The 16,462-nt window shown below is 47.8% G+C and overlaps 1 protein-coding gene and 1 long non-coding RNA gene across 2 annotated transcripts; both read left to right on the top strand.

Annotated features, from left to right (window-relative positions):
- Positions 1 to 2,754: 2,754 nt before the first annotated feature.
- LOC148832632 (uncharacterized) lies at positions 2,755 to 4,233 on the top strand. The gene is made up of 3 exons (XR_016091281.1): positions 2,755 to 3,205; positions 3,586 to 3,706; positions 3,909 to 4,233. It is a non-coding gene; the product is annotated as an uncharacterized LOC148832632 (long non-coding RNA).
- A 1,646-nt stretch (positions 4,234 to 5,879) lies between these two features.
- On the top strand, positions 5,880 to 11,181 carry LOC148832631 (macrophage-expressed gene 1 protein-like). Its single transcript, XM_088918649.1, has 2 exons — positions 5,880 to 6,629; positions 8,390 to 11,181. The coding sequence occupies exons 1-2, from the start codon at positions 6,159 to 6,161 to the stop codon at positions 10,100 to 10,102; spliced, it is 2,184 nt and encodes a 727-aa protein (XP_088774775.1). The 5' UTR covers positions 5,880 to 6,158; the 3' UTR covers positions 10,103 to 11,181.
- Positions 11,182 to 16,462: the final 5,281 nt, after the last annotated feature.

The following is a 16,462-nucleotide window of genomic DNA, read 5'->3' as shown; positions in this document are numbered from 1 at the left end:
GAAGCCCTCGTCTGAACTCATCACTGGCCTGGGGTGAGCGAGTGTGTGTGAATTTATCACCAGGAGCGAGGGAGGGGGGTGTAAATTCATCGCTTATCTGAGTGGTGGGACTTTCAAACTTTAGTATCTACCTTTTTTTTAAAGAGAAAGCATTTCTTCACTTCCATTTAGAGATATAAAGATCAATCAGATTTGAAAGCACATTTATCCCCCTCCCCTGCCTCCCCCATTCAAGCCCTGCTTATTGGTCTCAAACCACGTGGTTCAGTTTTCTCACCTTATTTTGTAGGTGGGCGTTATATTAACATATTTCCAGTAAACAGGTTTACCCCAGTCTCGAATGACTGACGAAAGAGTGGTGTTAAATCTATTTTAAAAATCCGTCATTTCCTTTGACACACATGGTTGATAAACGTGGGGCCCTGGTGATTTACTGTATGTTGAGTGCTTACAGTACCTGTGTCACTACTGGCTCTTCTGGGTTAATATTTAATACAGGACACTGTGATGTGCCTGAGGCACAATGTCAGCAAATAGTTGAAATTAAACAGTAAAGGAAAATCAACCATTAGTACTGTATCTCCAAGACACTTTAATTCATCATGTACTGTTCCACCAGCAAAAGAACACTTGATCAGTTTTAGCCTCTGTTTCTGTAGTCATATCTGTGTCTCTTGGCCAGTCTAATATCCTGTTTACCAGTGCTCACAATTACACTCCCCTTCATGAACTGGATTCTGTTGTTTTTTTAATCATTTTTAAAAAGAAAGTGTTTTCATTCTGTACTACTATTCTCTTAAAGTTAATAGTAAAGTTCTGGACTAGATGGGCTAGACGAGCTCAACAAGTGAAATGTTGTCTTTTCCTCTCATCCACCTTTGTAAACTGCAGTGATTGGACAGATCCACTTTAAAAAGATCTCCAACTACCAATCTCACAGAATATTTTAGAAGCTGTAGTAAATTACAATCTTTTAATTCTAAATTACATCTTTTTAGTTTTTGAAATTGATTTTTTAATCATTTCATTTGTATGCAAATAAGAAAATACAACAATTTAGGGGATATATGCAGTGCAAAATATTATAAAGACAACATCAAACTAATCAACAAAAGACAGAACATTATTAACGTAATGAACATTGAGGCCACTTACTGCAAAATAGTTAGTTCAGGTGGGTAGCAGCATCAGTATGCACAGGCTGGAAAGGAACAAGTAATAGTTTTATTCCATGCTGAAAAGGGAAGAAAAAAACACTTTTTGGCTGTGGAGCCCTCACAGGAAGGCTTCTGTGGAAGAAGGCTCCACAGCCAAAACATTGTGTTTTCTTTCTTCTCTTTTCAGCACAAAATCATGAGTTTATATGCAACAGTATTTGTGTAAACCAGTTTTCCAAGGGTATTTTTAGATTTTGTTAAAGAATCTGAGTACAAGGTGAATTAACTTTTTCAAAGCACATAGATTTTTTAATCACTCCACATGTATGTAAACTTTTGGGTAAACTTTTACATGATACGAACTGTAATCTATATTTAATAAAGAGATTGGCCTGCAGTTATCAATATATTTCCAATCTTTAGCTGTTTTAGGAATTCATGTAATGATATCTTGTTTCATTGTGGTCGAAGCAGTATTATTAGATATGCAATCCAAAAACGTTTGATATAAAAATGTCTTTAAATCCTTCTAAAAGAATCCATAAAATGCTACAGTTAATCCAACTGTACCTGAAGCCTTACCCTTAGGTAACGTCTTAAAAGCCAGATCAAAGCCTTCAGTTGTTAATTCTGATCACACAAGCTTCTAAACTGTGAGGTTATTTTTGGTATATCTGTATCAGTTTTATTAAAGAGCATCTGAGACTGTGCTTGTGAAAACTCTGATGTATACCATTTTGAAATGAAATTAGAACTGTGACTAAAATCTCATAGTCTCGCCATCTATGGCCAATTCTTTGATGCTATTTTTTTCTGCCTATCACATTCTATCTTAAAGAAGTAACTTGAATTTTTGTCCCCTTCCTCGATCCATTTTGCTCGATTGTACGCAAGCTCCTTTTGCTATTCTAATGTCAATACCATCCATATGCTTGAGACATTTACTTAGATTTGACCTTTCCACTTGATGATAGTTTAACTTCAATTTTATGAAGGTTTATTACAGTATGAACTACTATCCTTAACAAGAAGGATTTCATTTTCCTGTCTAATTTTAGCTAATTGTTCATTGTATTTTATTGAAAATGCACGAATCTTCAATTTCCGATACTTCAGTTTTTCTGTATATCAAAATCCATACTTTTACTATTATTTTCAACTAATAATTGAACTAATCAACTGTATAGGCCAACAATACCTATCATTGTTTAGCAAGTCATTGTTCAGTTTCCAATATTTCCTTCTTCTGTACAAGATCCAAATTGAATTGGAGAGTTTGAAAGAAGCCAATGTTCGATTTATGATTTAAGGGTAGGATTAGGTTTAAACCAGGCGGGTTGTTTAGTACAGTATATGGGGGTACCATCCTCCAGATATGGCCCAAAATCACTTACAATTAGTGTTTTAAGTGGAATATCATCTTTGAATGTGTCTCTATCAAGGTATTCATCAAGACACATTAAAAGCACCTCCTATAATGAGTTGTACATGTAATTGTCTGTTATTTCTTCCAACTAATTTCTGTTTTGGATTACTGTGGCATTACTGAATTGTCAACAAAAAGATACTTATTTTTGACTGTTCACATTATGGACCTTTAAACACAATAAGCAGAATCTTCAGACATTTCCCCGAATCAGAAAGGGGACGTTGTTATATTTTAAAAAAATCTTTTTCTGAACTCTTAGCTCTCGCTGGCATTTATAGCCACTGGTTCAGTAGGGACTTTCAGTTCCCGTTTTTGGTCTGAAATGAGGAAGAAGACAATTTATTCAATTCAAGATGACGTCGAGAGGGAAGCACCAAGAGCAAACAGCCGCTAATCCAAGAACACGGACTCAATGGTCAGATACAAGAGGAAATACGTTGTAGTCATGGGGTTTTCAACCACCAGCATCCAAATCAACACATCAACACCCTATGGTAACTTGCCCCAGCACCTGCAGGAGTCCTTAATCTTCCTGCTTTTTCTCTATTTCTGTAGACGCTTTACCGAAACTGGGGTCCATTGATCTCCATCTTCACCTAATGAGAACAACAGCCAAACAGTAAGTAACCTCTCATTGCTTCCACACACCATGCAAAAGCTAAGCCCCACAGTAGACACAACTCTTTACAAAGGACGCGATACTCAGCTGAGTAAATCATGTCACTCCAGACTGAAATATTTGGTCACAGACGATTTTCCCGAATTCCTCCCATGACTGCAAACCTCTTCTGCACGATTGTTCAATCGGCAATCAGCCCTTGCTCAGGTATAACAAGGGTCACTTCAGAATTGCTGTGTGCAAGACGGGACCAAGTAAGGGGCCGAGGGCGAAGACAGGGAAGAGGGAGAGATACAGGGGCCCATAGAGGAAGAACGGCTTGAATGCATGGTGTAGCTCAAAGGAGGGTACAGACAGCTGTCCTCTACGTATTCGTGCAGATTCGTTCCGCACTTATCAACCTTGCTGATCTGGCAAGACACCCATGGGGATGAAACAACTTTACAAGGTCCAGTTCCAGAGAAACAGTGAGTGAAGGAGACTTGGCTCCAGCATGTACAGGTAAGGGTTTGTCATTTTAATCCCGTTCCTTACAGTAAAACATTGCATTGCGTGCTGATGGAATTTTTTGCAGTGTATTTACAGTATGCATACATAGATTCTGCTTTTATAGTATTCATTTCCTGGAGAATAACAGAGAATGAGGCAAACGCAGGACCCCATACATTCATTCGTGTGAACGAAGCTGGCTTCACTCTTGTAGAGAAGTGAGGAGACGAGGGAGGAACACCACTGGTCAGAGGGGTGCAGACATCAGCCCGTCTGCCGCCAGCTCCTGCACCTGCCACGGGCCCCCTAGGTCAGCAAGTGGGACAGCGTTGCTCTCCACCCCTGAAGGGACTGCAGCCAAACCGCGAACACCGATGCAGTTTCTCCCTCCAGTCCCCCCTAGACCCCAGTCCAGTCGAGGGATTCCTCTCTGCGTGTGGGTGGAAAGTCTATGAGCACCACTTGGGCAGTCTGCGTTGGAGAGGGACGGGCCCTGCCAGGAGATATCTTCCTCGCTGCATTGCCAGGCAGGAAAACGCCCAGCAATGCTGAGCTATGTGGGACCCGATCAATAAGAGCCAATGGCCTGAATGTGGTCTGTACTGTACCAGTGATGCCTCTTTTGAAACTGCTTTGATTTGACAAGTGATTTGTTAATCACGTGCTGTATTTCGTTTCTCTTCTCTGTATATACGGCGTCACGGACTTGTACAGGACAAAATGGCAAAGGGTGAAATAAAGCCTTTGGCTTCTGGATATTCGGGGTCTCGAGTGACAGTCATTTTGCATCAGTCATCTGTGGTCAAATCATTTTAGGGAAAAAGAATAAAGCCCATGCTGCGATAAGGTTTGCTTGCGTTTTATGGTACAGTACATACTGGAATTACAGAAGCAACAAAAGGCACAGACATGTACAGTACAAGAAGGTAAAGCATGCTGGGGTACTATTGATGGCCATAGGTAGTGTTTACTAGGCCACTGTGTAATAATGACTAAATTGTAACTTCATTACATAACAAGCTGCATGTTTTAATGGAGGAATGTCATTGGTCAGAGGGCCACTGTAAATGTGCCCTTGTTGATTTTCTGCCATGTACTTCCTGTTTTGAGAGTCCAAATGCTTTCTGCTAATGCAATGTGTCATTTTGCCCGGCGTGTTTTGGCTGGGGCTGCGTGTTGTTTTAAGAAAGTGTCAAGTGTTTGCTGATATTGGAACGGTCTCCATTCCCCAGCCCTGACATTGGACAGTCTTATCCAGTTCAGTAACCCCTGGAAAGAGAAGCAGAAACTGCGCGTGTCTGTGCCTTCACTTATGACAGGGATAAAAAAGGAGCCTGCTTTACTTCAACACTCAACAAGCATCATGAAGTAGGTACCTGGCACGTGAACTAGGTACAGGTACTAGGACCTCACGCCTGAAGAAGGCTCCACAGCTGAAACATTGTCTCTCCTTTCTTTTCAGCATGGCATAAACCTTCATCTGTTCTTCTGAACTAGGTACGGCACGAGGATACTGAAAGGAAGAAACTCCTAGTTCAGCACAGCAGGGGGGGCACAGTTCCAGGTCTGGGGGGTCCCGAAAGTTTCTGTTTTTCTTTCCACCTTCGGTTCTAATTACTTTTAACCATGAATTGATTCATTGGACAGGTCAAAGCCTTTTCATGTTCTGGAGAAGCTGGGGAATGGAGAAGAGACCCTTTAGACCTGCTGGACAGACCCCCTTGAGGACCAGAGGCGGCCTCCCATAATCAACCGCTCCCAATATACTTGTCCTCACCCTCGTCACTGAATCCAGAAAGGAGCATGGTGAAAGAGAATCAAGTTCAGCTCCACGCACTTTAATTCACTGTCGGGGTCATGAGATCTCATGCAGAGAACACTGCTCATGCCTCTGGACATGTTTCAACCCTGGCTGATAGTGGGATCAGTAAATAAGGGATATACTAACCAACAACATGATAGTTAATACCTGACAGGACACAGTCAATAAGTGCCGCACCCTGTACATTCCAATACCTGCTCATGGTTACTTCTGCAAATCACAATCAGTAACACACCCCCTCCCCCCAACACACACACACACACACACACACACTTGCACCCCCAGCTGACCTCCGCACCACAGCTGGGCAGGTTTCAGCCCGATCACATGAAAGCAGTCCTTCCTCTTTCGAACGAAACCCCCATCTACAAGCTCCGCAGGAACACACACACACACTGACACACTCAGTCACAAAGGGACGTATTGGAACCCGTTCAACCTCACAGACTGAACTGCAACTGGAACCAAGAGGCGGGTTTCGACAGCCGGAGCCAGAAAAACCCCGCAGCGCCAGTCGAAAGATTTCGTGTGGATCCCTCGCCAACGCCGAGGTTTGAAAACCAAAATCTTCCCCGATGCTCAGAAACTGAACTGTGGCCGACTTCCACCGATTTGTAAAGAAGAGGCGTCTTCACTAATAGTATGGCTCCAACGTTTCGCGCGTGCCTCCAGTCAGCGTTGACCCTGCTCGCGATGACCTTCCCCAGGTCCTGCAGCTCCCTGCCGGTTTCCCCGAGACCCGGCAGCGGTATCCGGGAGTGCAGGAAGACTCTGGCCATGCCGGTGCTGGAGGTCCTGCCGGGCGGCGGCTGGGACAACCTGCGCAACCTGGACATGGGCCGGGTGATGAACGTCAGCTACGCCCTGTGCCAGACCACCGAGGACGGCGCCTACCTCATCCCGGACGAGGTGTTCGTGGTGCCGCAGAAGGTCAGCAACGTGGAGACGCACTCGGAGCTCATCGAGAGCTGGCTGCAGCAGAGCAGCTCGGTGGCCCGCTCCATCAACGCCGACGTGTCGTTCCTGGGCGTGCTGAACGGCAAGTTCTCCGCCGAGAGCCAGAGGATGAAGACGCACCAGGTGCGCGAGGGCTCGGTCACCACCCGTGTGCAGGTGAGAGATTTATTACGAAGAGTTCTCTCCAACACCTACCTCTAAGATCAGATCAGATCACTTTATTGGCCAGATACAATTTCTTGCATTTCGTGAATTTGTCTTTTCGCATACCCCAGCTTGCTCTCCATGAGACACACAGACAGGGAGAGAAGCTTGGGGTCAGAGCGCAGGGTCAGCCACTTATATGGCACCCCTGGAGCAGCTGGGGTTAAGGGCCTTGCTCGGGGGCCAAACGGAGTAGGATTCCTCTGCCAGCCATAGGATTTGAACCAGCAACCTTCCAGCCACAGGCGGAGATCCTTAGCCACAGAGCCACCGTTCTGCCCCCAAAACACTGGCATTTCCGAGCGACTGCGTACCTCATTACTCAGACACATCAGCACTGACAGGAGACATCCAGCTGCAGGACAGCTGTGTGGCACAGTGGGCAGATATCAGGACTTGTAAGTGGGAGGTTGTGGGTTCGAATCCCAGCTGAGACACTGTTGTAGCCTGGAGTGACCTATTCCAGTCAGTAGGCATGCATACAACGTGAATGTAAGTTATGTGGATCTAATCTAATGTTAGGAAAAAGGATGTGCTTAGACAGCCTTAATGCAGAAGACAAAATAAAAGCACAAGTGGCAAGTATGCTTAAGGATCAGTTCAAATATATTGTATTTGTATAATCTGCACTTAAGTATTATATTATTTAACTAGTAATGGAAGTTTCATTAGTATTATTTAACTAATAATGAATTAATCTAATAGAATTTTATCCAACATGTTTTTAATTAATGCAAGTTGAAAGGATAATTAAACTCACACCTAGGTTTACAAATTTCGACACTGTTGAAGAGGAATTTTGACGAACCATACATGCCTTTAGGCTTCATATTCATTAGAGAATGTCATGGCGTACAGAGCTTCGTCAGCACGCATAGGCTGCAAAGGAGCAAGTAAAGGTTTATTTCATGCTAAAAGGAAAATAAAAGAGACAACGGGTCAGCTGGGCAGAACAGGACCTGGAGAGACCCGGTCCAGTTGGGACAGTGGTCTCCAGCCCTGGCCCTGGAGAGACCCGGTCCAGTTAGTCCAGGGGTCTCCAGCCCTGGTCCTGGAGAGACCCGGTCCAGTTAGTACAGGGGTCCCCAGCCCTGGTCCTGGAGAGACCCATTCCAGTTAGTCCAGGGGTCTCCAGCCCTGGCCCTGGAGAGACCCGGTCCAGTTAGTCCAGGGGTCTCCAGCCCTGCTCCTGGAGAGACCCGGTCCAGTTAGTACAGGGGTCTCCAGCCCTGGCCCTGGAGAGACCCGGTCCAGTTAGTCCAGGGGTCTCCAGCCCTGGCCCTGGAGAGACCCGGTCCAGTTAGTACAGGGGTCTCCAGCCCTGCTCCTGGAGAGACCCGGTCCAGTTAGTACAGGGGTCTCCAGCCCTGCTCCTGGAGAGACCCGGTCCAGTTAGTACAGGGGTCTCCAGCCCTGCTCCTGGAGAGACCCGGTCCAGTTAGTACAGGGCACTTCAAACTGTCAGTGGAAGACTTTCCCTTCAGCCCAGGGATGTGTTTTGTGTCTCTTCTCCAATTCCAGAGTGGCAGTATCTCTTTTATAATGTGGAGACCACAAGTGTGCACAATTTTGAAAATGCAGTCTTGCTACTGCATCATACGGTCGTAACACAACTTCCCCCTGATTTTAATGAACCGCTTTTCACTCTGGGAGTTAACGTACGTCCTCGCCTTTCTCTTGCCTTTTTCACCCGCTCGCTCTCTCTCCGGCAGGTGCGCAACTTCATGTACAGCGTCAAGGCCCACCCGGGCTTCTCCTTCGACTCGCGCTTCAAGCAGCAGGCGAGCGAGATCGCCGACGCCCTGGAGAACAACCAGACGCGCCGCGCGACCTTCCTGGCCGAGATGCTGGTGCTGCAGTACGGCACGCACGTCCTGACGGCGGTGGACGCCGGCGCCAGCCTGGTGCAGGAGGACTACCTGCGCTCCTCCTTCCTGTCCAGCAGCCAGTCCGAGGGCTTCTCCTTCAGCGCCTCCGTGGGCATCAACTTCTTCAACAAGGTCAACGTCGGCCTGGGCGGGGGGGAAAAGGATACGGACTCGCTGACCAAGGCCTACCAGGGCAACGTCACCTACTCCGTGACCCAGAGCCACGGCGGGGCGCCCTTCTACCCCGGCATCACGCTCCAGAAGTGGCAGGAGAGCACCGCCAACAACCTGGTGGCCATCGACCGCTCCGGCGTCCCGCTGCACTCCGTCCTGAACCCCGACACCCTCCCGGATCTGCCGGCGCCGTCCGTCCGCAAGCTGGCCCGCTCGGTGCGGGAGGCCATCAGGCGCTACTACACCGTCAACACCCACCCGGGCTGCGTCAAGCCCGACTCCCAGAACTTCAACTTCCAGGCCAACGTGGACGACGACTCCTGCGAGGGCCCCGCCACCAACCTCAGTTTCGGGGGGGTGTACCAGCGGTGCACCCCGCGGAGCTCGGACGCGGGGCCGCTCTGCCGGGTCCTGGAGCAGAAGAACCCACAGACGGGCTCCCTCTCGTGCCAGCAGCCCTACGGCCCCACGCTCCTGCGTTCGGAAGTGCACGAGGAAAGCTACAGCCGCCTGGAGTGCCACAGAGAGTGCCACGGCTGCTGGCTCATCTTCTCCTGCTGCGAGCAAGTCTGCGGCGATGCCTACCACGTGCGCCGGGCCCAGATCGACACCTACTGGTGCGCCACGGAAGGGCCCGCACCCCGCCTCTCGGGCTTCCTCTTCGGGGGTCTGTACGGGCCCTCCCAGCAGAACCCCTTCACCCACTCCCAGGGCTGCCCCCCGGGCTTCCTCGCGCTCACCCTGCTGTCCGACGGCCTGAAGATCTGCCAGAGCGACGACTACGAGGTGGGCGCCCGCTTCGCCGTGCCCTTCGGGGGGCTGTTCAGCTGCGAGGCGGGCAACCCCCTGGCGGCGGGGCGCCCCCGCTGCCCGGCGGGCTTCAGCCAGCACGTGGCGGCCGTGAGCGACGGCTGCCAGGTGCTGTACTGCGTGCGCTCGGGGGTGTTCAACGGCGGCGAGCTCCTGCCCGTCCGCCTGCCCCCCTTCACCCGCCCGCCCCTGGCCAGCCTGGGCGCCACCAACACGGTGGCGGTGATGACGGAGGGCGAGAGGTCCTGGATCAGGGACGGCAAGAGCCGCCTGTGGAAGGTCGCCTCGCCCGGCCAGCTGCAGAAGATGGCGGAGGTGTTCGACGGGTCCCCGCGGGGCCTGTCGGGCGGGGAGACGTTCGGCGTGGTCCTGGGGGCGGCGGTGGCACTGGCGCTGGCCGCCGGCGCCGTCGCGTACGGGCTGAAGCGGCGGCGCAGGTGGGGCAGGGGGTCGCAGCGGGGGTACGACGAGATTCCGAGCGAGCAGGCCCATGGGGCAGCAGGGCCCGCCGAGGTGGCGGAGACAGAGATGGACGGGGGCGGCAGTGGATCCACTCAGGCCCTGTTGGCTTGAGGGTGTTTGAACAGGACTTCCCAAGCACTTCCTGCAAAACCCTGGTTGACGTTTTTCCCCCATTAATAAATTTGCTGTAGAGAGGAACGGTGGCGCAGTGCTTTGCAGAGCTGGGCTCCTGGGTTCAGTTCCTGAGGTGCTGTCTGTGTGGAGTTTGTATCTTCCCCCTGTGTACACTATGGTTTCCTCCAACAGTCCCAAGACATACGTTTAGGTTAATTGGCGTCTGGGAAAATTGCCCCTGGAGTCAGTGTGCCCCGTGATGGACTGGCGTCCCATCCAGGGTGTACCCTGCCTTATGCCTGTTGCTGATCAGGGTTAGGCTCCAGCTAACTCCAGACCCAGACCCTCTACTGGACCTAAACTGGTTTAGTAAAATGAACGGGGGGATGGAAGGACTTCGCTGTGTCCCCCAACAGCAGAGAAAAGAAGTGCTCGGCGTGGATCTGACCAAACTGTGTTTTTGTACTGCACGGTAACATTCATTACGATATACGAACAATTGTATGACATTAAATGCCAGATATCTTCTATGCTACACATTTCTAAAGATTGGGAACGCATGGGAATTTTCTGATCCACTGAGCAAAGGACGCGCTCCCGTAGGACTCTCGATCCCTTCACCGATAACCCCCAAGGTCATGGGAACACAACACGAGCTAGGTGCTTGCTAGACGGATACAGGGCAGTGTCTCCTTTACATGCATAATGTTGAATATAAAAAAAAATTGATGATTTTTAAGAAAATAATCTTATAGTTATAGCTTTTAATAGCTTTTGTTTATGGTATCCTTAAGGGGTCGTCACTGATGAGAACGTTTACTCACTTGTCTTCTGTAATTGTATAATTCATTCTTCACTGTCTCGGAGCTCTTTTTGAATCGTAATGACTACTAATAGTCTAACCATTATTAAATTTGGTAGCATTAAAATACCAGTTGGCAATAGCACCTTCTGTGTTCTTTGGATAGCTTTCTTTCAGGCACTTTATATGCCACTGCAGGAAGATAAGTATCGCCTACTGACAACACTGACAACACGTACACGATACAATAATAAAACGAATTAATAAGCTTTAACTCTGGATTTGTGCTGTTCGTGCGGGGGTGACGGGAGAGTAACTTTAATGATGTTCCCGTGGAAAAGCCAGCGCTTTAATGATTAGAACACATTTAATTCACAGAAAAGATTACAAGTCTGATTCTGATTTTCTGAGAGAAAAGGAAACAATATCGGGCCTTTTCGGTTGAGACAGTGGGACTGGAACTCACAATGTCCATGGCACTGTCCTGCATTCATAACGCAAGATCCTCTATTACAGTGCCTTATAAAAATAAAACAATCGCATAAATCACAGCACACGCAATTTCACTTATAGCGAGACGTTCCTTCTTCACAGCTAATGCGGTTGTGGGCGCCTTTCAACCTACTAGTATCACCCTGTACAGAAGTGGACAGTCCCGGCTTCTGTCTTCCCTATTGCTGTCCATTTCATCGTTTTCACAAAATGAGTCAGTCGGTTCCGCGGTTCCGACTGAATGAGTCAGTCGGTCCCGCGGACTGCTGCCTAGGCAAAACGCCTTTAAACATAACTGCAGTTTGCTCGGCCATTTGCTCAGTGTGGTACTAAAGAGAATCAGTCCTTCCGGGCTGTCAGTGGAGGTCTTTCCCTTCAGCCCAGGAAGGCACCTGGTTTCTGTCCTCTGGGCCGCTTCCAATATCTTTTCCATAGCGTCGCGCCCTATACGGTACAAAGTAATTAAATGTGACCTTAGTAGTGCACTACACATTTTTAACCCAACATTCCTTAATTTCAGTTCTACGCTTTCAGCTATACGTCCTCGCTTTCTTCGTGTCTGGTAATGTTTGTGGAGAAGGACTGCGTTTATTTCCCAGCTGGGAATCTCGGCACAGCCCGCCGTTTGGATCAATATCGTGATGTGTCGCCACAGGCAGCCCGCTACCTGTTACTGTGCACAGTGTGAACACTAAGCGTGCCGCTGCGGCAGAAAGCCGAAGTGAAATTTCGCAGTAATAGGGAAGAGGAACGAGTCGACACCGGCCGTTTCCTTATTCCGAGTCTGAAACAGGAACCAGCGACCTTGATTTTTACCTTCGCAGTATGCGGTTGTCTTCCAGGAGAGCAGAAATTGTGTGGTGCTGGACTGGCTTGTCCGGACATTGACGTTCGTCTTTAGGGAGCGTCAACGTGTTTGAAAGAGCTTTATAGTCACCACCGGCACTACTGACACTATTGCCGAAGCGGGATCAATTAACGGAACATTTCACAGACACTTTTGTGTGCTCCATTTGAGATGAAGCTGCCCCTCCGAGATTTGACATTTAACATTAAACAGAACCTAAAGTAATGGACACACACAACTGGAATATAAGCATTAAGAACCAGAAACAGAAATGCAGGGCACTCTCCCCGAGCAGGAGATGTAATAAAAACCCGCACCCCAGTGCGCGAAACTTAACAACGGAGAGAAGGACACGTCTTCCCAGCTAGATACGCCCGAGCACAACCGCAGGGTAAGAACACAAACACTACAATACATTTACAAAAATAACCAGGACAAATGAAACACAGTCTCACACACTGCCACGGGGAGAGCACCCGCTTGTCACACAATGACATTAAAATATGTTGTTGTACATTTTCATTCAACATAAAACATTATTGTGGAACAGTCTCACTGTTTCTCAGGCTTTGACAGGAGATCACACACTGTATTATTATTATTGAGAGACAGGCTCACTGTTCCTCAGGCTGTGACAGGAGATCACACACTGTATTATTATTATTGAGAGACAGGCTCACTGTCTGTTCCTCAGGCTGTGACAGGAGATCACACACTGTATTATTATTATTGAGAGACAGGCTCACTGTCTGTTCCTCAGGCTGTGACAGGAGATCACACACTGTATTATTATTATTGAGAGACAGGCTCACTGTCTGTTCCTCAGGCTGTGACAGGAGATCACACACTGATTTATTATTATTGAGAGACAGGCTCACTGTCTGTTCCTCAGGCTGTGACAGAAGATCACACACTGTATTATTATTATTGAGAGACAGGCTCACTGTCTGTTCCTCAGGCTGTGACAGGAGATCACACACTGTATTATTATTATTATTGAGAGACAGGCTCACTGTCTGTTCCTCAGGCTGTGACAGGAGATCACACACTGTATTATTATTATTGAGAGACAGGCTCACTGTCTGTTCCTCAGGCTGTGACAGGAGATCACACACTGTATTATTATTATTGAGAGACATGCTCACTGTCTGTTCCTCAGGCTGTGACAGGAGATCACACACTGTATTATTATTATTGAGAGACAGGCTCACTGTCTGTTCCTCAGGCTGTGACAGGAGATCACACACTGTATTATTATTATTGAGAGACAGGCTCACTGTCTGTTCCTCAGGCTGTGACAGGAGATCACACACTGATTTATTATTATTGAGAGACAGGCTCACTGTCTGTTCCTCAGGCTGTGACAGAAGATCACACACTGTATTATTATTATTGAGAGACAGGCTCACTGTCTGTTCCTCAGGCTGTGACAGGAGATCACACACTGTATTATTATTATTATTATTGAGAGACAGGTACACTGTCTGTTCCTCAGGCTGTGACAGAAGATCACACACTGTATTATTATTATTGAGAGACAGGCTCACTGTCTGTCCCTCAGGCTGTGACAGGAGATCACACTGTGTTGTTATTATTATTATTGAGAGACAGGCTCACTGTCTGTTCCTCAGGCTGTGACAGGAGATCACACACTGTATTATTATTATTGAGAGACAGGCTCACTGTCTGTTCCTCAGGAGGTGACAGGAGATCACACACTGTATTATTATTATTGAGAGACAGGTTCACTGTTCCTCAGGCTGACACTGCGCTCTGACCCCAAGCTTCTCTCCCTGTCTGTGTGTCTCATGGAGAGCAAGCTGGGGTATGCGAAAAGACACATTCCTAATACAAGAAATTGTATATGGCCAGTAAAGTGATCTTATCTAATACAGTGGTTCTCAAAGGTCTATGGTCCGCGGACCACTTACACCAAGTCACAGATGCGGTGGCCCACCTAAGCCTACGTCCACTTCTTCCTCTGTAAAACTTATCACCTATTCATGTGCTAAAAATAACTAATATTGAATTAAATTTTATAAGAAGTACTAATATTTTTCCAAACAAAGCTGCATATTTTGCAAATGTTTTTATTACTTAAAAAGTTAATGTGAAGAATGGAGCTGCTTTTGTTGAGCAATCAGAGAAGTGATATCTGGATCCAAGCTGGACAAGTCTCATGTGTGGACGAAGACATCACATCAAGCACCCCTTCTGCTTCCTGGCACATCACATTTATCAAGCTGTTGGAATTAGAGTGACAGCACTGCTGGTATGGTGCACCAATCACCTCACTCGCATTTTCACTCCTATTCTGCATCTTACTCGCACGTGCACTGTCACTATCCTCGCTATATTTGCATTTCAGAGTCCCAGATTTGAGCCAGTGCTCCATAATAACCCTTCTGCTTCGACTGCTGCTTTAAATTACAGCCTGAACTTTAAACTCAAAGTAAGATATTCAAAAGTGAGAACACAACGGTACGGACAATAATAAGTGCAACGGCCAAACCACACCTACATGTCACAACGTAAACAGCGTAAACTTGTATCGTGACATTTAGTGATGCGCGGACTGACTCGGGTTAAAAAGAAAGATTTAAGATCGGGTTGGGCGGGTGCGGGGTTGATATATGACCGAAAGCAAAATATTGCAGAAAACCGATCATTTGTATCTTAAATGAAAGTGATTTTAAGGTTTAAAACTGACGTTTTACCATATTTAAGCTCCAGTTGGTTGTATCACCACAAGACAAAACGGGAGAAAACATACACCTGCTGAGCTCCAGGGGGCTGCCAGCTGGGGGCTGCCAGCTGGGGGCTGCAGGGTGATTGAGCTGCTGGCCTGTATACAGTATAGGCTTCTCAGTGTGGCAGAGTGACAGCAGTGGGAGAGCGCTGTGAGTACTTGAATTTCATGTGTAATAGCAAGTGTGTTTGGCTTGGTGTGGTATCTGCTCTTCTCTTTCTCTTTTAAACCTACTTCCTCTCCATTTTCAAGCTCTTCCTGGCATTTTTGTGCAAACAGAGCAGGCCTCAGTCTTTGGGGTAGTGAGTGGCTTTGTGTGACTAGATGCCCAGTGTTAAAGGGGAGCTGCAGTCCCAGTTTCTCAGACCAGTTATTAAATCTCGGTAACAAGATAAATTCACTCACGGCATCGCAAAATTGTACAAATTTTAAATTAAGAACAAAATTAATTCAAAACTGAACTTTGTGGAAGTACTGTATAGCCACCATGCTGACAAGAGTTAGTGAGAACTGTGACATAAATTGGCCCTTCCTGCTCACTAGTCACTGTAATGACTAATGTAATGTGATGTACGAGCAAATAAGTACAGGCTGTGCAGCAGGCGTTTCACCGCAGAAATGTTCCAACATGATCTGCAGGCAGAGTTAACAAGTAAGTAGTTTTTGTCTCGAAGTCGAGAGCAGAAACAAAGCAGAGAGGAAGGAGAGGCAAAGTTCCAGCATTTGTCACCACTGGTCACCACTGGTCACCACGGGTCACCACTGATTACCACTAGTCACCACTAGCTCAGTCTGGGGTCTACAGTGAGGTCGGTGGGGTTGATACACTAGCCCAGTCTGGGGTCTACAGTGAGGTTAGTGGGGTTGATACACTAGCCCAGTCTGGGGTCCACAGTGAGGTCAGTGGCGTTGATACACTAGCCCAGTCTGGGGTCCACAGTGAGGTTGGTGGGGTTGTTACACTAGCCCAGTCTGGGGTCTACAGTGAGGTCAGTGGCGTTGATACACTAGCCCAGTCTGGGGTCCACAGTGAGGTCGGTGGGGTTGATACACTAGCCCAGTCTGGGGTCTACAGTGAGGTCGGTGGGGTTGATACACTAGCCCAGTCTGGGGTCTACAGTGAGGTCAGTGGGGTTGTTACACTAGCCCAGTCTGGGGTCTACAGTGAGGTCGGTGGGGTTGTTACACTAGCCCAGTCTGGGGTCTACAGTGAGGTCGGTGGCGCTGATACACTAGCCCAGTCTGGGGTCTACAGTGAGGTCGGTGGCGCTGATACACTAGCCCAGTCTGGGGTCTACAGTGAGGTCGGTGGGGTTGTTACACTAGCCCAGTCTGGGGTCTACAGTGAGGTCGGTGGGGTTGTTACACTAGCCCAGTCTGGGGTCTACAGTGAGGTCGGTGGCGCTGATACACTAGCCCAGTCTGGGGTCCACAGTGAGGTCAGTGGCGTTGATACACTAGCCCAGT

The sequence above is a fragment of the Atractosteus spatula genome, chromosome 6 (genome assembly GCF_055471065.1).
Source record: "Atractosteus spatula isolate fAtrSpa1 chromosome 6, fAtrSpa1.hap1, whole genome shotgun sequence".
Classification (NCBI taxonomy): Eukaryota; Metazoa; Chordata; class Actinopteri; order Semionotiformes; family Lepisosteidae; genus Atractosteus; species Atractosteus spatula.
The sequence above is the reverse complement of the archived record's forward strand: the minus strand, read 5'-3'. Positions and strand labels throughout refer to the sequence as shown.